The following is a 26,676-nucleotide window of genomic DNA, read 5'->3' on the forward strand; positions in this document are numbered from 1 at the left end:
CTATATTCGTTCCTGTTAAGAAACAACCAGGTTGTGTTAAGTAAATAACTCCGAAGTTATTTAATAGTTGTTGCTTTGCGCATGACCAGGATGCGCAAATCCAGTGCGGATTTGTGTTAGTGCCTAAGTAAAACAATTGTATTTTAAATAATATAGATGTATATATTTATAATTTTTATATACAATTAAAGAAGTGTTAACAATGAACTGAATGGAAACAGAGAGAGAAAAAAGAAAAAGTCAAATAAATAAATAAAATAGTCAGTGGTCGAATCATCAAATTTGCAACAATAAAATGGTTATTCAAGAAAATACAATGCATAATAACTACTACTACTACTACTACTTCTACTACTATTTTTAGTAATAATAATAATAAAAATGGCTGATAATAATACATATTATTATTAATAATAATTATAACTAATATTAACTATTATTATTATTATTATTATTATTATTATTATTATTATTATTATTATTATTGTTATTATTATTTGTGGCAAAGGACTAAATATGCCAATTATCTTAGTGTGCAATATGAGTTACATCCAAAGATCAGATCAACATTAAGAAAAAAAGTGTTTGAAAAACACAAACTTATTTTATTTTATTTGAAAACTTCCCAAAAGTGACATGACTTTCGTCCAAGCCCCACTAACCTGTTTTACCCACACGGTGTCGGAATGGAGCTCACCCTCAGTTGACCCCGCCCTCTCCGGTTAACGCCCCCCGTGACGCCAGCAGAGTCCTCCCAATGCGGGGGCTTTGTGTGCGCTGTGCGGGGAGGAAAGCGTGTGCTCACGCCTTGTGGTGTGACAGTGTCAGTAACAGACCGCGGTCAGACAGCCGCTCTGAAAGGACAGAGTTGTTCCAGTTGCACTGCGTCCAAACAACTCAGATTAAAATTTAGAAGAGAAGCTGTTAAGGTGCAGGAGTGCATTCATTAATGAGCTGATTATTATTTTTTTGGGATGCTTTCTGAGGTTAAACGTGGATATTTGTTGATGTAGCTGCTGCTGTGACTCCCGACTCCCCGTTTTATCCTCACATGGAATAATTATCATTAAAAATTTACTCGAGGAATAATCTCATCAAATCGCTCTCCATGGTGCTTGAAGGGTAAGTAGAACCCCAGGTGTGACTGCAGCGTCAATCATCCGAGGGGATGTCTTTGTTACTTTCTTTCTGCAAGTTGAAACGCCTCTGATGGACATTTAACTTTAGCTTTGACAGCATTTCTTCCTCATGGCAGTCCGGGCTGAGACAACGAGCTTGTCTAGATTAACACAATGTTATTGTGGTCTGGCGCCTTTTGTTTTCAGCAGAGCGATGGACCGGATCGGGACCACCATGCAGAAGAAGGCAGCCGAACTGGAGCGGCTGGCTGAGGTGCTTGTCACCGGAGAGCAGCTGAGGTGGGTCTCTCGGCTCTGCCCCAACAACACACACTTGTGTATGAATCTCTACTGTAACCTGCAGCGTGAATCCTAAACGCATTTGAACCGTCGCAAATAATTTAGGTCCTTATCTCCTCCTGCATTCTCCTGGAAAGAGACTAAAAAAAAAGGGCATGACAGAACAAGACACTCTGCTGTGGTAAACATGTTTTATATAATGTTCTCTGCAACTACAGCAGATTGAGCAACCTTACTGCAGCATGCTGAGTCAAACAAAGACATCCATACATGCACACCCATAGAAATTTTAGCTTTGTAATTGCTGCCTTCTGCAGCGTTGCATAACTCTCCCACCCCCCACTATTTTTTTTGGTTGCTCTACTGATACAGTTCCCTATGAGCTGCAGCAACTTACCATAATGCCTGCCCATTGCCGCTGTCAGAGAATCATATAGGAGTTCCCCTGGTGGAGTTGTTGACAGTCTGAAACCTCAGGCCTACTGTATATAAAGAGAGGCTCCAGAACCCTGGCTTTCACTGCCTCATGACCTCAGCGATGAATAGAGGCTCAGTAGGGAAGCATGGCACCAATGCCTGGAATTTCAGCCCCCCAGTTGAACTAAAAGGAAACATGCATGCTGGTGAAAAGTTTTTATCCAACTGGGTGTAAATGGTTTTATGTTTTTCTGCAGAGGCCCCCCAACTTAAGGAGTTGTGTAATCTTGGAGAGATTTATAGCTTTTTTTTTTTTTGCTGCACATTCTACAAGGTGCATGCAGTGTGCTCTTCTTTTGCTCCAGAGAGAGTTTCTGTGTTTATAACTGTATGTTGTGTGCAGCATACATGTGTTTGTGTGTATTAGGATTTCTGGCACAGCTGTATGCGAAAGCTGCCAGCTGACTGCTTCACTGGTGTCAGTGAATGCCGAGCTGCTTGGGATAGCGGTCCCTGTTCTGGACACTTGACGTGACGTGCTGCGTGTTTCCAGCTGGCTGTGTAAGATCTTGTTCGCCCCTCTTTAAAAATAAAATTAGACCTTGACTCACTTAATCTTATCTTTAATGGACTGCCTCATCCCTCACTTAAACCATGTGCATACATTGGCCCATACTGGCACATTTGGCAAAGATTTAAAAAAAAAAAAAAAAAACTAAAATCTTTTTTGCACAAGTCATCTTACGCACAAAAAATAAAAATCTAGAATTTATTTGGGGTTTTTTTTTTTTTAGAGGTGAGAAATAATCCATCATTAAGAAATACAATTGTTGATACTCCTGCTGGCAACAAACTTTACAAATCACTCTTGCCAACAGGACAGCCATTTGTCTTCTCCTATGACATATCGTAAGACTGGATCATACAGAGAGTCATTTTGAATCATTATGCTGCTGTTAAATTCTTTGAGATGTCACTTGTCACTTAAAATGTAAAAAAAAATGATGTTTTGTAAGGACTATAACACATGGAATGACAGACTGCTGATTCTTTAGGAGTTACACAATCATCCCAATTTATGTATCACATGCTCCTGTGTTGTTTAGGAGTTTTAGGTTGAACTAAAAAAATGCACTAAATGCTACTAGCTGATGATTTTTATAGTCAATCAAAGGCAAATTGTCAGATTCAGATTTATGGCTGATTGAGTCCAGCGTCTCTAGTACAATGAGTTCAGTAGATTTTAATTTTAAATAATCCAAATAAGATGCCATGTACTCTACATGGCTTCAAGTGAACTCAGAAGAGAAACGGGCCCACAGCATCACAGAGCCTCTATCATACCTAACAGTGGACATATAGTGCTTTTATGATCATACAGGTGGGTCTGTAGTGCTTGTTGCTGAAAAGCTTCATTGCTCTCATCCTAACAAGGCACATGGCTTCACTTAGTTTAACAGAGTTCACCATGTTTTTGTTTGTGATGGTAGAACAGAATTGTTATTTTTTCTTCTATTATCAATTCAAAGATTTAAGAATTTATGGTTTTCTTTTCTGTAATTCTCTAACAATGAGCTCTGGTGATATTTTGTGTTACCTCTCTTACCATCCTACTCACCGTGTTTAGCTGCAGTAGATTCCTAGAAATGTAGATCAACTTTTGAAAAATAAAGTATACATTTAAAAAGGCTTCAGTTCCATTAATATGAATGGTAATAATTTTGATCCTGCTAAAAACTAAAATTTTAAAGTACAATCTCCCCACCTAACTAAATAGATGTACTTAAAATACATTTCTCATTGTCTTTAAAGCTTGAATATGGTTGATATTCAGCTTAAATTATAATTTTTCCCAGTTAAATGTGCCTATAAATCCAAATAAGCAGATGCTAACATCCTGTTAAGTGTCAGGGGTAAACGTTTTACCTGCTCAGTGCAATCATGTTGTTTTGTTGCGGTGAGCATGGTAAAATGCTGATCTCTGCACCAAGCTCAGAGCTCTGTTCTGGTTGAATGAAGCAGCTTTTGTTACACTGTACAACACAAGCAAACACTAGACAGCTGGATGCTCAGTGTGAGCTTAGCTTGAGTACGTAGCTTAGTTTGAAGTATTTTAAGAAATCGGGAAGAATTGGACATGGCTGTGAAACTACTTCTATTAAAACGAGGAGTTTGAAGGAGTCCACACCTTTATTTGTTCAATTTTTTGTCTCGAGCCCAGTCTCTTGCAAAACATGCCTCTCAGTTCCTGAACTGATAACAGTGAAGTGGCTGATAGGATTACTGCTTGTATATCAGCGCATACATCTCTTACTCGTGTTGGCCTAAGGAAAGTTATCGGGGCCTACAGAGACGTGCAGCGGATCCAGGAAGTCTTGTGACCAGCTCATTCTTTCATGAATAGGGACGTTGTAGTGCCATCGCAAAATGCATTGTGGAGCATTCAGACCAATTAGATTAGAAATCAAGATACTAGTAGTCAGGAAGTCATTCACCGATGTGCTGATAAACTTCCAACTTTAATAATTCACATTCCAGCTTGAGAGGAGGTTGTAATGGTCAGAACCTTTCAGAAGTTGAGCAAAGAAAGGCTGATGAAACACCAGATTAGATCTTAGGTCTGTGAATTATTAGCCACGTTTGTTTGCCCATCATACAGATTTGGCAGAACAGTTAGACCGGCTGTCATTGCTAATTCAGAGTGATGCTGGCCAGCTGCACACAGACTCAGCATGGAGAGGATCGAGCTAGCTGCAGGAAGCTTGGCTAAAGCCTATTCACAACACTCCAGTTCAGGTAGAGGACACAGAGATGGTGGGAAACCAGAATCAGGGCAGCTGCTGAAGCATGATGAGGTCATGATTTTTTAATATTGAAATAGATGCATTGTAGCTCCCTGAAAATGGTGTTTCAGCTCCATACATACACCATGAGCCCAGAAAAGACATGTGCTCGGCCAAATGTTATGAAAGTTTTAGAGTTCAGGTTATTCTTCAAATAACTCTCTGTTTGTTCTGATAGAGATGTTGGATTTAGTGAACCATAATGCTGCTCAACCCAAACAGGAAATATAATGATGTCCAGAGATCAGAGAGATAAGGTTTTCCAGCTCTTGATTTAACTGCAAATCAGAACAAAATTATGAATTACCAAGTGTTCAAAATAGAGTGGAAAGATTCTTGTCTTACTTTCTAGGAATCGAGCATCAATCGCATTTCCTCTGCTGCTTGTTTGTCTCCAGGCTGCGGCTCCATGAGGGGAAGGTGATCAAGGATCGGAGGCACCACCTCCGAACTTACCCGAACTGCTTTGTCGCCAAGGAGCTCATTGATTGGCTAATCGAACATAAGGAAGCCTCAGACCGGGACACGGCCATTAAGATCATGCAGAAACTTTTGGACCAGAGCATTGTTCACCACGGTGAGACTGAAATGTTGTGTATCCCAGAGAAAGGTTGGGTGAGTTAATTTTGGGTATTAATGGCTAGTGTGTTTTTTCACAGTGTGTTTTTTCACTTGACATTTTCTGGGAACCAGCAGTGTGTCCTAATGGATGATTCTCCATGTTCTCTCAGTCACCTTGGCTTAAAAACAGTGGCTCCTCTATTTGCTTTACATTTGACCAAACTACAGATACAGACAAGAGTAGAGGAGTTCTTGTTAGGAACAGTTTTATATCAACCGTTTAATCAATAGGAAATGTTTTTATAAGTGATCACACAAAGTCATTTCTATCTGCTGTTCTTCTCTTCTATGAGGATCATGGTGTTAAGGGGGATATGAGGGTATCTACCTACCTAGTCTCCGGTGTATATTGGGTTATCTCAATACATTTACATTTTTTAGGTCCTGATCGATATCTTATGAGCATATGTGAGGATTTGAATGTAGACTATCTGACTTGTAAGTCAAGATTGTTTGGCTTAACTTCGTCTTTCATGCAATGCCCATTTCAGTCCTACTAAAGCTGATCTGTTCTTCCACTACTCCTGAATCACAGAGACACTTAAACTCCTTTACTTCTTAAGTTTTTTGCCAGTAAGATGTTCAGATTCTAACTTTAATGTTTTTCTCCACTGTGTGCTTTCAGTGTGTGATGAGCACCGAGAGTTCAAAGACATGAAGCTCTTGTACCGCTTCAGAAAGGACGACGGCACATTCCCATTGGACAGCGAAGCCAAGGTCTTCATGAGGGGACAGAGGCTATATGAAAAGTATGGACACGCATGAGAACACATGCACATGCTAACGCAACCATGTCTGATGCTGTTCAATGAGAATACGAAGGGATAAACAACACATAGCTTTAATCTGCTTAGCATGCACTTCTCCTGAAATTGTAGTACATTTGATGAGAAAAAACACTTCTATTTTAGTTGTTGAGAGAGATTAGGAAAAAACAATCAATACCTGAGTAGTAGTAAGCAGTAAGTGAGCATTCCAGAACTTAGACTAATTTAAAGATCGAAACGATCCAGTTTGTCTGAGTTTTTATTTAATCAAACAGGATATATTTAATAAATAAACATTTTCCTATCAGTGATTGCATAAATAAGGGTTGACTGAGGTGGTAGAACCAAGACTGAAATTTTGTGGCTGATTTCCGATCCCCTGTTTTTACTGAAAAACAGGGGATCCTATTAGTAATTTTTAGTAATTACCAAAAGGTTTTGGTCAATAAAACTGAGCAATCTGTCATTAAAATGACAAAGTCGGAGCATTGCCTGATTATTAGGAAATGATATTCAACACTTTCAGTCTAGCTCAGGTGTTGTTAGCCTGGATGAGATCAGCAAACAAAATGTTAATTGTGTGAAGCAAAAACTTGTTTTTGTGCTTCAAACACTTTGCTTTGAAGGTTGCTAAACTTCAGGTTTGTTTTTCTGCACAGCTTTCTCCTACATAAAGAGCTTTTGAGTCTAAGCTCATCAAGTAAAATGACCCAGACAAACAGGAAATTGAAGCAGCCATTACAGTCTTCCTCTCAATGTGAGCATCTTTCATCTTTTGAAAAGATGTAGATCCTAAACTGAAAACAAATAATCCTTTGCAAAGCAAATAAACTGTAATGCTCATTAAATTAGAGAAATGTAAGTATATATCACAGACAGAGGAAACAACCAAGAGTTAAATTTTGAAACTTCCTAAAGTTGTATTTAAAAGATGTTGCGATTGTTTCCCCCAATGTGACACTTGTTCTTGTACTGGAACATTTCTTATTAGAATATCAAATGTTGAGCTACAGGATCTAAGTGTTTTCTCCTTGAAGATGGTCTGATGAATAGTGAAAGATTCACTATTCACCGATGAATAGTGAATAGATATTAAATCACATATTAAATAGATATTCACTGATGAATAGATTTATCAGAGAATCTGATGAATCTAATCTATTCCACTCCACTCATACCGCTCCTGTTTTGTTTTTTTTTGTTCATCTACCCTACTGTTATTGATGATCTGCTGATTGACTACATCAAGAAGAAAAATCATCATTCATGTTTTTCTGAGAATTAGTTTCGTTGTAAATGGTTTTCATTAAATTAGGACACACAGAGTTCAGCTTGGCCGAGATAAAAGCCTGCAAATTTGGGGAGAGTGAAAGGAGTGTGGGGGGCCGGCTGCAGAAATGACTGGAAACATCTTTACCGAGCGATGATGCACTTTCATCCGTACAAGAGCTTTGTTTACAGAACACCGTAAACATGGACGTTTCTGCTTGTCATCAACTTTGTATCTATTGCACATTTTTGATTTTGGAAATCACAGTGAGCGCATTCGTGCCCACCAATACAAGCAAGCTGTGTTTTTGTGCCTCTAACTGAAGTGACACACACTTTTAATCACAGACCTGCTTTTTTTAGCGTCTCTGGGAATACACACGCACACGTTCACACTCATACACTCCACTATTGCGTAAGAGAATGAAATAGTGGAAGAGGACACAACTGTCAAGTCCGCTCTTAAAGCTACATGTTTATGCAATTGCCATGGTGCAGCACACCACTCTCACACTCATTTACACGCTTGTTTGGTAACTCAAATAACTCTAAGGCTACAATTAAAGCATTGGTAGACATGGAGAAAAGGCTTTCAGTTTGTACACTTGTTTGTCATTTAGGTGATGTGGGTTTTCCTACTTCCTGTTGTTTGCAGTTGTCTCTCACTGTTTTCCCAGGAGAAAGCAGAGCCCTATTTTGACTCTGAGATCTTGAAGAAGACTGGCAACATTTAAAAAAATACAGCAAAGCCTTATGAAGTCTTGCTCTCGCTTGACTTCTTGCAGCTTGAATGAACCACTTAGTTTTTTTCCATGGGAAGGTTATGTTTTTTTTTCACAATTTTGTTTGTTTATGTAAACAAATCAGAATCATTTAATTTATTATGACAACAAACGAATTGAGAGCGATGAAACGCACTAACACGGTGATTCAGTCCTGTTTGACACCCATTTTAAACCTGTGAGCTGCATCGTTTTTTTCAGTAAGACTTCATGGAAATGAGTAAACTGAATTTTTCTGCAGCTGCAAAAACTCTGCTGCATGTAAACAACATGAGCATACAGTTTGTTGTGTTAAGTACCATTTCCATGAAGCTTTCCCACTGGAACAAAAACAGTCCTCATACATTTCTTCTTCTGTCAAAACTCAAAACAACATACATAGTCTCCAAACACAGGCAGCAGACAGATCTGGTTAGGACAGCAGTTTCTAAATCTTGTGGGGAGGACTATAAGTATTTTTTCTCAACACACTGGTTTCTTTCTTCCTTATATCTTTGTGTCCTTTTTTCTTTTTTTTTTCTTTCCTTTTTCTGTTTTTGGTATGGACATCCACGTTATGTAACGTGGTGACAAAATAAATTTGTCCAGCCTTACATGCCACATTTTGGCCACGTTTGATCAAGAAGCAATTTTCTTGTAGCCGTTTCCTCACTTGCGAAGATCCACACATGTCCACTTTACTTGAATGGCACTTGGTAAGATAATTTGCCATATTGAGGATTGTTGTTTATTGGTTGTCAAGGCTAAAAACAACATCAGAAAAAAAATGCATTCCCTAAGCTGCAATTTAGTCAGAGTCTTTGCTAACCTCAGTGAACCACACTCACTGACATGCTCCACTGATGGTTGCGTATATTTTCCACTGCAAATGGAGGCTGTTTTATTCTTAAAATTACTGATTATGATGGGTGGAAACTACATCCTAAAAGCATAGAAAGAGTCAAAAAGTTCTGAGAACATATTTGTAGAAGATAATCAAGCATTTCAGTGAGTAAATTATTCTTAAAAGGGTCAAGTTTGCACAAATTTGGTTAGTTTGACGCAACTTTATCTGGATCTCGTCCTATGAATGAAAAAGCATGTTGTGGTGTGGTACAGCCACTCCGAGGTTGCAAGTTGGACTAATCTTTGTAAAAACAAAAGATGTTCAATAGGTGAAAATGAGAAACAAAGAAACATAGCTCCATACATAACTGCTTTGACTCAACCTTTCCTCAACCTCTCACAATAAAACCTAATTAAAATAGATATATCTGATTTAAAGACATAACTGTAACTTTCCTTAATCAATCCAAGCTTGCTGTTCCTGGGTTTTTACAAAGTCAGCCTGTATTTTGTATTGAGGCTGTGTAAGTATTTGTTTTTAAGGTGAAAATCTTGTAAATTCAGCTTTTTTTAAACATTCATTCAGAGAAAGAACTTGATTTAATCCAATTAAATTCTGCATCCGAACAGGTACGTTAAGGAATTGTTTCTACCACCAAGCCCTCAAAGAAACCTTCTCCTTATATTTAACTTTTAAAACCTCTGTGAATTGCTCTCACCCGCCCACTCCGTGACCCTGAACATGACACTGACATTGTTGAAAGTTTTTGCATGGCTATAAAGGCGTCGTCGTGCGTTGGAGTGAGCTTTGCCGAACGAATAGCTAAGTGCATCTGCAGGTCAGAGTTGCCCAAGTGTCCCATTTTCTGTTATCATTCTCCATTCAAACATAGTATTTGCACAATATTTAAGGTCTCAGGAGATGAATAATGCATTGCATTGCTTAAGTTTTTATTTAAGTACAAAGTGCAGTACTTTGAGCTAATGCTTTTGAGCTAGCATAACACAGTCTGTTAAGCAGCATTCAATCTTTCAGGTTTCATGGTAATAATGAATAGAAATTTGTATTTTGACTTTAGGAAAAACGGTCTTTGTTGTGTTGAATTTAAAAGTACTAGTTTCACTCCACATGTTAATCCCTGAATGCTTCTAGCTCTACTTTTTTCTCTCCTCTGGGTCCAAATCTGGCAGATTGTCTCCCCAGGCAATGTGTAATGAGGGCATTGGTCTGTCGTCGTCATCAGGGCCTCTAGCTTTCTCTGAACTGTCATTATACAGTGGATCGAACCAAACTAAGAGGACAGAACAGAGTGCCTGTGGTAATTTGAAGCTTTGTGCAGAATGACGGCTTGTTAATGCACCTGGGAATTCAATTTTCATTTGGTTCAAATTGAATTCATTAGGATCCCACTCTGCCTAATCAACAACACAGAATTTAGTCAAAGCCTTATTTGACTAAATTAAGTCCTTTCCCCAAGCTAAACCAGCCTTCTGCATTTACTGATTAGTGCAAAATGTTCCCATACCTATGACCATCTATCTTGTGGGAAATAAATATATTTTCTGCTGGGTTATAAAAAATTGGCACTACTTTTCTTAAATGCCCTGACAAACAGCAGATAAATCACTCAATTTTGAGAACAGGAAATGGAAAGTTGGTAAACTCATTCAAAGTTCACTTTAATGTCTTCTTTTGTCTGTCATCTTGGCTCTATGTTTGTTTCTTTTCATCTACAGCTGTGATACATGCAATGTCTTTTGCATACTGTATTACCTGTTCAGTTGTCACACCAGCAGAAAGCACTGGTTATTCTAGTCTGTTGGATCTTTCTGAACTGGTCACCAGTTTTTTCCCCTGCAGCCAGAGCAGCAGAGCAGGTGTATACATGTTTATACAGTAATTAATATTTAGAAGTTAAAACCGGTTGCAGAAATTTACTTTGACTCTGCAAATAATAGCCAAGAGGCAGAGAGGCAGAAAGTTTAATGCTACAGTTTCTCACCCCAACATGTTTTGACATGTGCAAATGATGCAACAAAGTGCATTGTGTCTGCAACAACTTGCATGTCTTATATAATTTAAGCAGGTAGATGATTAGTTTGTGGGTGTGATTGTTAAACAGCAGCAGGAGAAAAGATTCAGACATTCTGGTCTTAATAGGTGTGTGTGTCACTTTATTTTTAGTTCTCCGTGTGTCACACAGTGCAAGTCAGGACACACACTTCTACTTCAAGCTGATTTTATTGACTTACAAAAGTAAGTTGGTAATTATCTAAAGTAAGCACCAGAAGGAAAATGTTGAAATTGTATTTATTTATTTTCGAGCAAGTGTTTTATACCTAATGCTAAAGTCATTTTTAATATAGCAGATGTATAAGTTTTAGAATTGACTTGACCTTTTTTTTTGTTCTGTCATGTTCCTTGAAGGTTTATGACATAAATGTCATATTTAGCACTGTAACCTTGGAGTAGTGGAGTGATTGTTATCATGCATTTCAACTTTAACCTGTCTGTGTCCCTGTTGAGCTGGGAAAGCCTCTGGCTCTCCTTGAACCATGAAGGCTACAACGTGGGAAGGAATTGTTTTGAGTCCAGAGGTTCTAGAAAGCAAATGAACTATATTTTAGGTTATTTTAGCTAAGCTGAGTTTTTATTTTTCTTTGCTTCTGAACTATTTTTTTCTTTTTAGAATTAGGGTTGGTGTATCTCAGTTTAACCAAATTTAGTTTAGTTTATCTTAATTCTTCAGGTCTTAATCGTTTTCATCTTGTTTAGCTTAGTTTTAGCTTCTTTTAGCTTGGCTTAGCTTATTTGACCTTATTTTACTTTTGTTTTTCTTATTTCGGCCCTATTAATCTTAACTTTTTCTTTCATTGTTCAATTAAGTTCAATGTTGTTTATATTAGGACATTTTTAATTAGTTGTCCTTCCTGTAGTTTAGCTATGCTTTTCTTATCTTACCTTAACATAACCTAATTTATTTTATTTAGTTTAACTCATCTGGGCTTATCCTAAATTGCTTTATTTTTCTCTAGTTTTGTGTATTTTGTCATATTTAGTCTTAACATAATTTAGCTTAGCCTATCTTTAGCACTGTTATCTTGGGGTTTTTTTAAATTTTCCTTTAGATTAGCTTATGTCATACTTTTAATTTAGTTTTACTTTTCTTCTTAGGTACCTCATCTTAGCTTATTTTTTCTTATCTTGGTTTAGATGAGTTTAAATAAACAACCTTAATTCTCCACTTACTATTCTGTTATGGAGATAACCTGTAGTTTGTTTATCTTTGGATTTCAGAGGGAGGGGAAATTCAAATGTTTTTGTCTGTAAGAATTTACCTCCATTAAAAATGTTCACTTCCCCCTGTAAGTCTTTTCCCACCTTAAACAGAGAAACAAAACATTGGTAATAATAGCATTGTAGCCATTATGGTTGGTGGATGTATTTCTTAGGTTTTTCATAGTTTTATCCTTTTTCTTAATGCAGGCTGATGAACACTGAGAACAACCTGGTACAAACCAGAGAGGAAGAAGGGATGGCATTTGAACGCGCCCTGGTTGCTTCAGAGTTCATCGACTGGCTGCTGCAGGAGGCGGAGATGCCCACCAGGGAGGAGGCCGAGCAGCTGGGACGGAGGCTGCTTGAACATGGCATCATTCAGCATGGTGAGGAGGAGAAGTAATGTTCGCACTGATATGATCTTATTATGTGAAATCAACTTGTTTGAGCTGTTGGCCATGTTATAATTTTATTCCCTCATCATAAAACATACCCAGAGCGTTGATTCAATTTCTTTAATGCGTATTTGAAAAATCCTTTAATTTGTACATCTCCCGTGGCGGACATTCGGCGGTGCCTAAATGCTTGGTCTCACATGACATTCTTAAGGCTGTGTGTAGGAAACAGCAGGAGTTTCTTAAAGAGACAGAGGACAATTTCAAGGCATCAAACTGCAAAGTTAAGTTATGTTTTATATATACAACATTTTTATAACAACTGGAGATAACATGGTTACTTGATTGTACTACAGTATAAAAGGACACTATGAATCCAGAAAAAATTTCCAGGCTCATAATACCGCTCCTTTAAGGAAATGGTGGAATGAGAATGGGCCACAGTGATAAACCAGCAGAAACTTGGCCACTCCCAAACAAAGATGATTAGCAACTACACAACACTGGTCTCTACCTGATAGAAAATGTTTTGTATATGTTAAAGTATATTGAGATTCATCTACCACTTTTTGGGTTTTCAATACTTAACTTGGTGATTTCTGGTTCAAATTATTCAATTGAATGCAGGGTGTTTTTGGGGGGAAAAAACATGTCTTCCTTTTCATCTGACTGTAAGAGTTTCACCTTTGGGGTTAAAAGTTTGTTTTTTCCTCTTGGATACTGGCCACTGTTATAGATGCTGGATCACCCACTCTTAAAAACTTTCATTTAATCACGATTGTAAAAAGAAACCTTGTTAGCATGCAAAGCTTTGGCAATCTGTTTTATTTGAACAAAATCATTGTTCATAGCAAGGACTTAACAGGTTTATTTTCATTATTTTATTAAAACATCACACCTGAAGATAAAAATAAATAGGCTAATAAAGTCTCTAGGGGGTATCTGAAAGTTTTAAATATGGAAACTGTGTTAGTCATTCTCCTAAATCTCATTTCTGCTCATTTTGGATCCTTCTTAGTCGACAGTGACCCATATTTTATCTCACATTAGCCAAGATCACGTTTACATTTGTTCTCTGGTTATCCTCACCTGCCTGGGGCTCAGCCTGTCTACTGGCATAATAGACACTTTGCTGTTTTAACATTTCCCCAAAGTGTGCCAATGGGCCTTTAGGTTGTCTGTCTGTTGGATTCCTGAGCTTTTTTAGTGGCCTATGTGGGTTTGAGCTGGTTTAAATTCCTTTTGTGCAGTCTGTGTGAAAGTATTGATGTTTTACGTTCTATCAAACAATTTCCTCAAATGAAAGAAAGTTTGATTTGGAAATGGCATCTAATTAGACCAGACACTGTGTTACAGCAGGAAACATAACTGTTGATTGGAAGATTGGATTAAAATGTATTTTCTTTTTCCCCATTTCTCAGTGATTTTTCTCTCATGTTGCAAGTCTATACTGAGTCTATACTATGCTGTTTTTTCTTTTCAATTGAATCTTCTGACAAATACAGGAATAGAACATATCACACACCTCTACTCCAGCTCTCTTAAGGGCTGAAGAATAAGTTGTAGCCATTTTTTGCTACAAATGTGCACTGTATGCAGACTGCAACTCACCAGTACAGAACATAGTTTGTGAGACTGAAGGACTCTGTGTCTAACTAGGTGGTCAGCGGCACAGGAGCCCCACAGGGCACTGTACTCTCACCATTACTGTTTACTCTGTACAATTTAGACTTCCAACACAAGTCAGACTCCTGTCATCTACAGAAAGATGACATCAGATGACTCTTCAGTTGTTGGGTGTGTCAGGGATGGACAACAAGCTGAGTACAGAGATCTGGTGGACCGCTTTGTGTCATGGTGTGGGAACAATCATCTCATCTTGATTGTGAACAAAGAAAGTTTCAGAAGAAACAGGATTAGATCGAGCCCCGGTTCCATCATGGGAGAAGAAGTGGAGGTGGTTGAGGGATATAAATACCTCGGTGTTCATCTGGACAACAAACTGGACTAGAGACGCAACAGTGAAGCCGTCTATAAGAAGGGACAGAGTAGACTGCACTTCTTGAGAAAGCTAAGATCATTCAAGGTTTGCAGCAAGATGCTGCAGATCTTCTATGAGTCTGTTGCTGAGAGCGTCGTCACTTCTGCTATCATCTGTTGGGGCAGCAGCATCAGAGCCACGAACCTAAAAAAAGCTCAACAAACTGATAAAGAAGGCTGGTTCTGTTCTGGTTCTGTTCTTGGAAGTACTGTGGAACCTCTGGAGATGACGATGCAAAGGAGGATTTTTCATAAAATCAAGAAAATCATTGAGAACCCTGACCATCTTCTTAATGAGACATAGAAAAACTATCTGTCTTTTAAGTCAGAAGCTTCTTCAGGGCCGTTGTAATACAGACCACTACAGGAGATCCTTCCTGCCCACAGCCATCACTATACACAACAACTCTTTGAAGAACCTTCAATGATGTGAGATACAGCAACATTTATTTTCCCTTTGAGATTAATAAAATATTTTTTTGAATTTGAATTCTAAATATTTAGAAGGCGCTTCTGTCATGAAGTGCGGTGAGGGAAACGCAGCAGACCCAGATGAGATGAATGATGCAAGTTTAATGATGAAAATAGGCTTAAACAATTCCAAAAGTCCAAAAAACCTGGCAGCACAGTCGAGCGGAAGGCTAGGGCTCAGCACTGGTAGCAACAGGCTACACGCATGGACAAGGACCCGACAACACACAGAGACACAGGTGAGACTAAATACACAGGAGGCAATCAGGGAACGAGAAACACCTGGGAGTAATCAAGGGGAAGACAGGACAACACAGAGACACAGGAAACTCAAAATAAACACACAGAAAACACGGAACATGACAGCTGCTAGCTGATATGGTGCTGCTTAGAGATTGCTATCTAAATGGAAATAATTTCATTGCTTCTTGTCTGTATGCCAAATGCTATACTCTTCCATACATTAGTAGGTTTCTAAAAATGGAACTGATTTGATAAAGGAACAAAATCTTGCATTTCCTGTGGGCATTCGGGCTGCTTTCAGTGCCCGGGCCTAACAACGGGCTGATGCTGCATCATGTGAAAAAGTTATTTCTGCTCCTCCTTTTTCTCCATCTGTTCTCTCTTCTGCGACTCACTTCCTGTCCTCCAGCTCCTTAGCAGAGCTGAGTGTCTGGAGGGCAGAAGAATGTGGTGACACAGCACAAACATGCTAACGCACTCTGAGAGGCACGGGTTTGTGCGCTCTCAGCCCCATGAACACCAAACTAAAACCACAACATTAAATATCAGGCATAGATGATCTCTAGGATCACAGAGAGTTCTTCTGCTGCACATAAAGAGTACTTCCTATAGCATATGAAGTACTCCGAATAGTGGATTTGAATTAATTAATTGAAGGAAACACACTACAGGACTGCTGTTGTTGCAGAGAAAAACAGCTTTCCTCTTGTTAATGAGTATGCTTAGGTTAATAAGGAGATAATAGAGTTCTTGTGATGTATGAAATGTTCTGGACAGAAGGAACGTTGTCTCTAAAACAAATTTCACTGTTCTACCAGAGTACGGCACATATAGGCCTTAATGATATGTGACGCAGAAACCATGTAAACATTATCAAGAAGCAAAGTGGAAAACAGGATAAATATGGGAAAATGCAGGAACATGACTGAACACAAATCACAAGAATGTCATGAAATCTCCAAGTCAGTAACACGGTAGAATATAAATCAAAATTCAACATCACCAACCTTACATCTTAAACTGCATGTCTGACTCTACAGAAACTGCACTGAATTAGCTGAAAATGTTTTCATTATTAGCACAAAAAAGTGAGACTAGACAGCAGCAGTGTTCAAGTCCCTGAACAGTTTTCTGTTTTTTATGTTTTGTTTTGTGTTTTGGTTTTACTAATTTGCTTTGGTTGTATTTTGCAGCTGTGGTTTAACTGCTTGAACTGTGTCAAATGATAACTGGTCTTATCTGATCATTTTAGATAGACTAATAAAATATGTTTCAAAGTGTTAAATTTTTTATTTTTTAAATTTTTTGCTTGTTTTTAAATGTTGTGTGAAAAACAAATTAATTTCCCACTTTTTCTTTGTTTCAGTCACCAACAAGCATCATTTTGTGGACGGGCCTCTCCTCTACCAGTTCCGGATGAACTTCCGGCGACGGCGGCGGCTCATCGAACTCCTCCACGAACGCAGCCGCGGCATCCCAGAGAGCCACGACAGCCCCTTCTGCCTCCGCAAGCAGAACTCGGACGGAGGCAACACCAGCTTCCTCTCAGGTACCCAGTGAGAACTAATGCAGCCAAGCCTAACGCACACCTGTTTTACCTCTTCTGTGAGAGGATATGTGGACATTGAAGATGTCATCACATTTTCTGGGAAGCTGTAAATTCATATAATTTTAACTATGGAGATGTTTTTGTGTCCATATCAAGACAACAATCTAGCTGTAAAGGTTGGAAATTACCCCTATCATTCTGTTGTAAACAGTGACATATTTACCTAATTTGCCTTATCTTCTGTTGACTCAGATACCAGAACAGAGGCACACTCCCACTCAGTTATGCTGGTGTCCATGGTTTAGAAAGATAACAGAGGAAGATTCCTGATTGTGTTGCTATGTAGAGTCACACAGTTACTGTCCTCCCATCTTGACCTCAGAGCCCGTTTCTTGGGATTTTAATTTGATTCCTCCCTCTATTGCAGTATAATCTGGTCTGTGACTAACAAGTTCTCCCTTTTTTATAACCACAACAAATTGTGCAATTGTTTGAAGGTGTGAAGGTCTTTTCTAAGCTCTTTGGATTTGATGTATCATTGCCATGTTTTTGGTGTTTTATTTAAAAAACAGTGCACACAGAGTAAAATAGCTTGTTAAGAAACAAAGCTTAGGTGATTTTTACATTTTATATTACAATTCCAGTTGTTTTTGGTTTAATTCTAACTTTCTAAAAGTTAAATTTGAATAATTTTCATTTTTCTGCATGTCACAGGCAAGGTGATGTAGTTGCATTTTTAACCTCTTGATCTTTTAATTCTGCGTTAGTGAGTCCCACTAAGGAAATCAAGGTGGCGGTTGGAGTTCGACGAAGCAGCATGAGCAGCAGCTGTGGCAGCAGCGGCTATTACAGCAGCAGTCCAACGCTCAGCAGCAGCCCGCCGGTCCTCTGCAACCCCAAATCTGGTAGGTCAGCATGGAGGCGCCATCAGCTGCAATGTTCATTCTGATTATATAAAATATACAATATTGTTTATGTGTAAATGGGAGAATCCAGGTTTCTAAAGCTCAGTTTTCTGCTTTCAGTGTTTTATCGGGTTATTTTGCTGTTAGTATAATAGTACTGGTATAAAGCTAAAAAAACCCCACTGCCTTTCATAAACATTTACCCCACTCTCCCTCCTAACCCCTTTAATTTGCTGACATTTGTCACTTTACAAACAAAAACTTCTCTATATTTTGTGTGACAGACCAACATAAAGTGAAGCAAAATGTCGTACTGTTTCCAAAATGTTTCATATCTTTTACTCAATAAAGCTCAGTCAGGTTGTACGGGGAGGATGTGTGAACAACATTTTTTTTCCTTCAGTCTTGTCACTGATATTTAATTGGACTTAGATCTGGACTTAATACACATATGCTTTGGTTTGAAAAATTGTGTTACAATCTAACCCTGCATTGCACTAATCCACAACTATATTACTTTATAAATACTGCTGCTTCTTAAATAAACAAGAAATGTCTCTTATCTTAAATGCAGAATTTTTGGACTTTAAAGTTCATAAGTTTCCACACAAAATCATTTATTTTTTGTATCTTCTGATGTAAAAGTGAGACAGAAAATCTAAGCATTCATAGCAGACGATCAGTGATCACAGTAAGATGAGCTTTGTGTGTATTGATGAGTGGAAATCAAAGTAGGGGACAGCAGCACTCTTTTAGGAAGTAATGTGCCTTTGGCTGTCAGTATGTGACCTTTTCTCTTATTTTCTACACACAAAGTCAAACACAAATGTTTTTAAGCAGATGAATAATTTCTGTTTTTGTGTTTTCAGTGTTTGTGCTCAGTGTTTTACTTTGCAGGAAGGTGTTTTCACTCATGCGTGTCCATGATGTTCAGGTCTATAATTTTGTCTCACTGTCACCCTAACAATGTGTTTTGTCTCGATGTTTACAGTTGTAAAAAGACAAGTGACTCCAGAGGAGCTTCTGGCACCAGGAGGGCCTTTTATGAAGAAGACTTTCACTGTACGATCGCACAAACACAGAGCAGTTCTACATTTTTCACACTACCTGCACATAATAATGAATAAATGTTCAAAGCCAAGTCTTTGGTCCTCTCTCTGTGTGTGTGTTCCTCAAGAAGACAAATATTCACTGATAACATTTAGCATATGATTAACTATCTGCTTTATGGGATAATTGAAACTCTTTACACTTTGTTTGCGATCAGAAGCAGTCAGATATCATTTCAAGATTTCCCCTTTGGTTTTGATTTCTCAGATCGTGGGTGATGCTGTGGGCTGGGGCTTCGTGGTGCGAGGAAGCAAACCCTGTCACATCCAGGCGGTGGATCCTGGTGGACCGGCTGCTGCAGTTGGCATGAAGGTAACATCCGCTGGGGTCAAACCTCCAGAGAACCAACATTTACTGCAAAATCAGACCTGTTATTTATTGCAAATAAGAGATAGATATGTTTCAACCACAGGGGACACATTAGTGAGGATGTGCACACTAAGCAGAAGCGGATGCATGATTGGCTAAGAATTTTTTTTTTTTTCATGTTTCCAATATGAAAATATTGGAAATATATTTCCAATATGAAAATATATAGAGTAACTTTTTTAACTGTATATTACTTAGCTAGCCTATTATTATGGCATAATTAGTAGGTGTACACTGGAATCTGCATTTATATTATTTCAACATGGACAGTCTCCTGACATTTAGCAATTTGATTGTTTCAATGCATTTAAAAGAAAAATATTCAAATCACTGAGGAACTTTTCTGTTTTACATAAAGATTAAGGTAGTATTGTTTGTAATATCCACTAATTATTACCTAACACACTAGAGTGAAAAGCAATTTTTTCACTCGGGAAAACTGAAACATCATGTTTTAACAACTAATATTCAATAGTGTCGCCATTGAATGCTTTTTAAATGTTCTTTAAGAAGTAAATGTTTTAGGAGAAGTGTTAGACAGGAATAGAAAAGAGGAACCGTTTCTGTGGCTTCTGTCTGCAAAGGGAAGACAGCAAAGAACCTGCGATGTCCAAGGGGAAAACCAAGAAAAATGAAATGTAAACAGGGTAATGTTTCCTCTGCTGCCTCAGCTGGCATGCAAATATGTCAACAAGAGCCACAGCTAAGAATTCTGGGAATTCAGTGGGAACCTACGCCTCGACATGAAAGATGAAGGAACAAGACGGGAGAAGAACAAATGTCTAAACAAAAAAAAACAACAAAAAAACAGATCATGTGAGCTAAACTGAGCTGAAGATGAAGTCTTAGTACCAGCACTGAAAGGGGAAATTGTTAGTTCTTCTTTGGTCGCTGTTATTACCATGGAAATATTCTGTATGAAGGTTACAGAGGCCGAACGGCTGAAAGAATCCCACGTGTTTCTACACTGCTGCATTTTGGAAATGTCGTTGTGATTATATAGTTATTCTTTACCAGTCAATATTTCTGCCAGGTGAAAGGAAAAATGTCACATAGTTTCAGTTGCAGACATATAATTTAGTGTTTTATAGTAAACATTATGAAATATAAAGTATAAATATAAATGATGGTGTCTGATAATTTTCACTCTGACTTATAAACTCATCATTCCACTTTTGAATCTCATAGCTGTGACTTTAAGTCATTTAAAGATTTTGAATGTTACAATTATAACTTTGAATAATAACATAACATGTCCCATCTTTTTGTGTGGCAGAAATGAACTCCACACAGTTCAAATTCTAAGTTCAGAGCCTAAAACAGATTATTCAAGCAAATCCGTCTCACTCCATCAACAATGACTGGTTAAATTTCTCGTGAGCCACAGCCTGGTGGGTTTATTTGCTTGCATTTCCTTGAAGGTTGCTCTAGTTTCATCTCACCTGAGTAGTTTAGTGATGTGTAATGATTCTTCAGAGCGAAATGTCTGAGCTTGTAAAGTGATGGCACTGCAGCTCAGGCAGGAGGTCAAAGGAGAGGGCGAGCTCAGGCTGCAGGTTGTAAAATAATTAACAGGCTTTTCTCATGTTTAACCGCCTGATTATGATCTCAAAGTTTGCATCTTTCTCCCATTGAGCCTGTTTCACAAGAGATTTCTGTGTGTACTGACCGGGTAGCCTATGTCCCGATTGTAAATTTGTACAAGATTGCTGCAGTCGGTTCAAATGGAAACCATTTTAACGACAATGTAAGACCCACAGTGTTTAATACACGTTGCATTTATTGAACTGGATTGTGGGAACGAGTGGGATCTGACTGGCTGTTAAAGTTACAGTTTGACATTTAGGTAAACACTTTTGTTGAGACTCTCCTGGATTCCTGTTGTCACTTCAAGGTCTCCAGGAAACCAGTACGCTCAGCAAAATCCCTATTGCTGGCAGAGATTTGTGTTTGGATCGCTCACTGAAAACACTGGGGGTTTTTTAGATTTTATTTCATGCAGCATCACAGAGACTTTGATTTAATATCACATCTATCTCTTTGTAAGTGTAGATTTGTCTTTATTTCATCTGTACACAAATCTGCAGCGTTTGCCCAAATAAACCTGAAACTGGCACAAAACCCCCTTCTTTCTCAGTAACCAAGAGCTCCTGTTAGTTTGCACTGTAGCATTTATATACTTTTGTTTACAATCTTTGTTTTTCCTGTATCATCTCTATTTCCACAAGGCCTCTGCATCTATGGCCTGTTTAGTTTTGTTGAGGACGGTTTGCTTTTCCTTCACTCTGTAAAACAGATTTTTAACTCTCTTGGTACAATGAGCCGTAGAGTCCAGCTGGGCCCCTGCCAACACTAATAATCCCTGAGCTAGAAAGAAAAAGAGCAGCAGGGGGAGAGTCCAAGAGGAATGTGTACGGAGATAGTTAAGCAGGTTGGCGGAAAGAAGCAGTGAAGAAGAATCTTGAGGATTGCCTTAAGGGAAACTGTTTGTTTCTTTTAAGATTCTTAATAATACATAAAGAACCATTCAGACTTTAAAAGGCAGCTAAACTCAGTAGATGACCCAGTGTTATGGCTGCATAAGTTAAATGTGTGTGTAAGGTAACTTTTTGTTAAATATTTATTGAGATATGAGGTTGATTACCTCGCTTTCTTCTCTGCTGTTTCTTTTCTTCACTCTGTTTTACCAGTAAAACCAAAATTGTTTTTGTTCTTTAGTTTACAATAAAATGCTACCATAAGTCCCTCTGAACCAACATGCACTTATCCTTTTCAGGTGTTACTGGTCATTTCTTCCCCATTACCCGACGTTTTTGATTTGGCATTAAACAGTGCAAAAGCTCCAATGTAAGACTATCGGTTAACTCATGCCTGGCTTTCGAGAAATATCATCTATCTCTGATGACTAAAGATGCAGCTATCTACTCACACTGAAGGAAATGTAATTACATGACTCTAGTATCCATCCATTATCCAATATTTCTAGAATTGCACTTCTCGTGGTGCCAGCAAGTTGGAGCAGCTGTGCTGGGTTAGGTCTCATTTGTTCTTTTTGTAGATTTTTGTTCAACATTTTTGTGATTCAGACATTACATATTTGGACAATTATTCTCTTGTATTCTTACTTTCAGATACTTGTTCTGATACGTAGCCGACAGAGATTTAAAAAAGAGCATCAAAAGGAAATGAGGCAGATTAGCTTGCCAACAGCTTAAGGTTGTCGTCCAGGAAATGTTATCATGGAGTCCCCCACAACTCTTTGAAGACATTTGGATGATATAAAATACAGCAACATTTACTTTCACTTTAGGATAAATAAAGAATTGAATTGAGCTGAATCAGGAGGAAGCTCATAGGAATGAAATGTTTACCCCATGTAATCCTCGGAACAAACTAATCTGTTTATTTAACTTATTACAACTCTTTTAGACATTTTGGACTATCAGTATTTTAGCTTAGGGTCTAGTTTTATACAACAGGGCAGCCAAAATAAGAATAAAAAGTTTTACATTTCTCTGTTTTTTTAAAATTGATATTTAACAATATTGTTGTTTTTACACATCTAAGAGTTTAAAAGGGTTAAAACATGAGGTCATGTTATTATCAGTCTCCACCCTGTTGCAGCTTTGGTAATAATGATAAGAGTCTCAAGGTTTATGTGTGTAAGAAGTGTGTTTGGGCTGTGGCTGTCATGCTTTTATAGCGTTATTGCTGATAACAGTAATGACTCTATACACCTAAACGTTTGCGCAGTTAGACGCTTTGCTGGTTACTACATTTTTAACAAGATTTAAAGTGTCCTAAGTGTTGTTGTTCTGTTGTTAAAGATTACTCCTCTGATGTAATGTCAATTTAGGAAGTTTTTATTGGCTGCACTAATAACTTCCTGTAATTACACCAAAACTTTGTGTTTTGGTGTAATTACAGACACTATTTGAAACTGTTTCTGTTTCAAATATAATCAAAACAACCATCAGACAAACAAAAACATGCAACTAAGGAGAAAGAAAAACCACCAACCAATTGTTTCAGATGTTGATTAATATTTTTATTTATGAACAGAAATATTTGATACTTTTACTTTTACAAGAGCCGCTGTGATCTTTATACAATGTTTAGTAAAGTCAGAACACTAAAACCAAGAATATTTTCTGTAGTATTTTTCTTGCACAAAAAGAATAAGAATGCGTCTGCAGTTTTTTTTCCATCTCTCAGTACCTTCACCATTTTATCTCTGAAGCATCTCTGTGTTTTTTTGTTGTTGTTGTATTCATAACTGCGAAAAGTGTTCTTGCTAAAATTATTTCTTTTAGCAAAAACAATTGCTAAAGAGATTTTCATTTTAAAAAGTAACCACAATTGTGAAATCACCTTAGAAAAAGCCTGAAGCAGCTCTCCTGTCCGCCTCCAGGTGTGTCAGTTTGTGGTGTCTGTGAACGGCCTGAACGTCCTCTGCCACGACTACCGGACCGTCAGCAACCTGATCCTGACCGGCCCCAGGACCATCGTCATGGAGGTGATGGAGGAGATGCTAGTCTGACGAGGCCTGACAGGAACAAAGATACTAACATGTCGAACTGAAGTGAGGAAATAAAACAAGGACTTTGAACTTCTTCACCAGACAAACATGGATGACCTGCAGCAAAGCTCTCATTCCATCTGGTTTGATCTAAGTGGATACTGAGACGTCTGATTTGGGTAAACAGCTCATCTTGCTGGCTGTTCCTCTTTGTTTTTTTATTATTTTGCCTTCAGAAGGGAAAGAGCAAGAATCCCATCAACCACAAGTGTTTGGAAACAGGAAAAAAAGGACCAAACTGTATTCCTGGTCTGTGCTCAAACTGAGTCTATTTGCTGATTCTGAGAGAGTTTTAAATGAATGTTACAGGACTCGACCCAGCGCCTTTTATCAGAATGTGGAGATAAGCAATCATAAGGGAAACAGGGTATACGCTAAATGGGTTTGTACGTTTCAAGAATATATGACCTTTGCCCCAGACTTCTCCTGCTGTTCAACACTGCCCTCTACTGAACAGAACAGAAAGACGCACATTTTATATGCTGTCGGTTTTAGTTTTATTCTGTTTTTTTTTTTTTTTTTTTTTTTTTTTTGCTTGCTTGCTTGTTTAAAGAAAATCATCATTTTAAAGGATACATTGTTAAATGTATAGGTGTTTATAATTTGTGAGAATGTTTTGGAAAAAGATATCAAAATGGAAAAGTGCTGCTTGGATTACTAAAAGAAAACAAATAAAAAAACCTGAAGATTTCTTTATTTACAACACCAAAAAGTCATATTTGTTAATGTTGTCTGAGCAGTCACTACTCATGCTTTTTTTAATTTATTTTTTATAAATGATAATATAATTTTTTTGGCATCTTTTATTACTGATAAAGCTTTTCATTTGTTGATCAAAGACAATTTAAATTTGAGGACATCAATAATCACACTGGGGAAGAATACTAGGAAAAGTAGCTATTCTTGCAAAAATTGGATTATAATGTGACAAACTCAAAAAAAGTTCACTTTTGCAAGTTAAACCATGCTGCATATTTTCAACTATTATTTCAAATACGTATTAAATGATTGAACTCACTCAAAGTATTATGCACAACCTCAAAATGCCCACAGCGATGACTGTAATGTTGTTTTAAATTGTACCAAAACTAGTGAGACTTTATCTTTGCTATATAGTTCCAGTTCCAGCTTTTGTCTCATTTAGTAATTAATTTTTCTCTATGTTGTAAGAAGCACCAACAGGTTTTCTGATATTTGTTTGGGATCTACTTGAAAAGACCTGAATAGGGAATCCTCTTTTGGGCTGTCATGGCACCAGAAGGTCAGACTCCACAACATCAACATATTAGTGGATGCTTTTAGACTGTGCCAAAATGTGTTTAGAAAGGCTGCCATTGGTACATAATGTCTGAAATATTTACTGAGTTAGAAGAAAACTGTAGCTAAGTGTTTCTCATTGCTCGTGCAGTACAGCCATAATCTTTAGCAACACTTGTTTACATGTTTGTTTGAGCTGAAACCACACTGCCTGTGTCAATAGATAGACTTGGTTCAGACCTTAAAGAACATTGCAACTAAATAATTCAGATAAGTCAGATTTTTATGCCTCTAATATCACTAAGCTGTGCAATTATTGTGTCAATTGCCTTCTAAAGTGTTTAGCTGTTTGCTGTTTAGATGTTTTTGGCAGGAAGGCCTGGATGCTGTAAATATGTTCATATGTAGCTTTGCCTTTTAATCCAAAGCTCTTCTTTAGTGTCACAGTACTGAGTGATCAGACAACGCAGAACTCGTTTCAAAGTTTGATTCTCTTGAACATGAAGAACTAATGAAACATCTCTACAGAACAGTGAGGAAAACTGATATGTTTTTCTCTTAAAGCAGGGAGGGAAATCATGACTGTTCCTCATTTTTCTGTTGGAGAGATAGCATCAGTCTGCCTCATTTGAGATCTAATCTGCCAGGGTTTGATTTAAGCGTCTTTCATGTGTTTGCAGTGCTAATCTAAAATAATCTGGCAAAAGGTTCTTGAAAATAATGTAGATGTTGGACCAGGTTTGTCTGATCACAGTTTGTTTGCAAAGAGGATAAAAGGTGATGCGATTCATTGCTGCGTTTTCAGGAAGTAGAAATTTGCAGAGCTTTATAACATGTAATAATAATTTTAGGGGGAATTGTGGTGTTGGGTTGACTTAAAGCAGGTTCCCTGGCTTTTTATCTAGAAATGTTTGCCTTAAGACCTTTTTTAGCTGCTAAATATGGTTGGTTATCACCTGATTTCTCAACTTAATGCATTAAAACTTCCACTGACAATCAGTGGCCATTTTCACACAGCGGTAAAACGGGAGGTAACCAAAAAACAAGGTGATGATGATGCCACTGTTCCTCTTCCACAGTTTGTGAAATTAAAATGTCAAAATTCATTGCATTTTGGGAAATTTTATGATGCATTTTGACGATTTTATGTGTCTTGCCCCAGATTCTTAATATAAATTAGTGACACCACTGACAACAGTGTGTGAGTTTTGACTCTCATCTTGACCTACAGATACACCTGTCCTGACCCTGCTGTGTGTAAATGGCTAGTTTTTCTTTTTTTTTTTTTCATTAAAGCAGCTTGAATGTAACTTAATGTCTATATTATCTTTATTAGTTTTAGTTTTATGGGAATTTCTACTCACTAAAGGGTGTTTAGTGAGTAAACACTCTTGACACTGGCGACACACTTGTGTTTGTTTTCCTTTGTTTCCAGAGGTTCAGTGTTTTAAGACAATATAAGCTTAGCGCCTGTTTCATTACAACGTTTTAATGTACTGAAAGGTTAAGTGTTTAATAAAAACCTCATTTCTGGGA

At 37.8% G+C, this 26,676-nt stretch overlaps 1 protein-coding gene across 2 annotated transcripts; it reads left to right on the plus strand.

Moving 5' to 3' along the window:
• The first annotated feature begins 768 nt into the window (after positions 1-768).
• Positions 769-26,676, plus strand: deptor (DEP domain containing MTOR-interacting protein). Of its 2 annotated transcripts, none has more exons than XM_032558687.1 (10): positions 769-1,122; positions 1,329-1,418; positions 5,077-5,255; positions 5,925-6,048; positions 12,430-12,608; positions 16,738-16,920; positions 17,688-17,825; positions 18,817-18,887; positions 19,143-19,247; positions 23,716-26,676. In XM_032558687.1, the coding sequence occupies exons 1-10, from the start codon at positions 1,109-1,111 to the stop codon at positions 23,842-23,844; spliced, it is 1,212 nt and encodes a 403-aa protein (XP_032414578.1). In that variant the 5' UTR covers positions 769-1,108; the 3' UTR covers positions 23,845-26,676. The 2 variants fall into 2 exon arrangements, with proteins under 2 accessions (XP_032414578.1, XP_032414577.1); XM_032558686.1 differs by having other exon boundaries at positions 771-1,122; positions 1,326-1,418.

The sequence above is a fragment of the Xiphophorus hellerii genome, chromosome 3 (genome assembly GCF_003331165.1).
Source record: "Xiphophorus hellerii strain 12219 chromosome 3, Xiphophorus_hellerii-4.1, whole genome shotgun sequence".
NCBI classification, from domain to species: Eukaryota; Metazoa; Chordata; class Actinopteri; order Cyprinodontiformes; family Poeciliidae; genus Xiphophorus; species Xiphophorus hellerii.

What these genes read in the sequence shown, in the direction of transcription:
- deptor (XM_032558686.1), top strand. An exon ending in GGACAGAGGCTATATGAAAA is followed by an intron (nt 6,049 to 12,429) that starts GTATGGACACGC and finishes TTCTTAATGCAG; the next exon opens with GCTGATGAACACTGAGAACA. An exon ending in CCTCTGCAACCCCAAATCTG is followed by an intron (nt 17,826 to 18,816) that starts GTAGGTCAGCAT and finishes CGATGTTTACAG; the next exon opens with TTGTAAAAAGACAAGTGACT.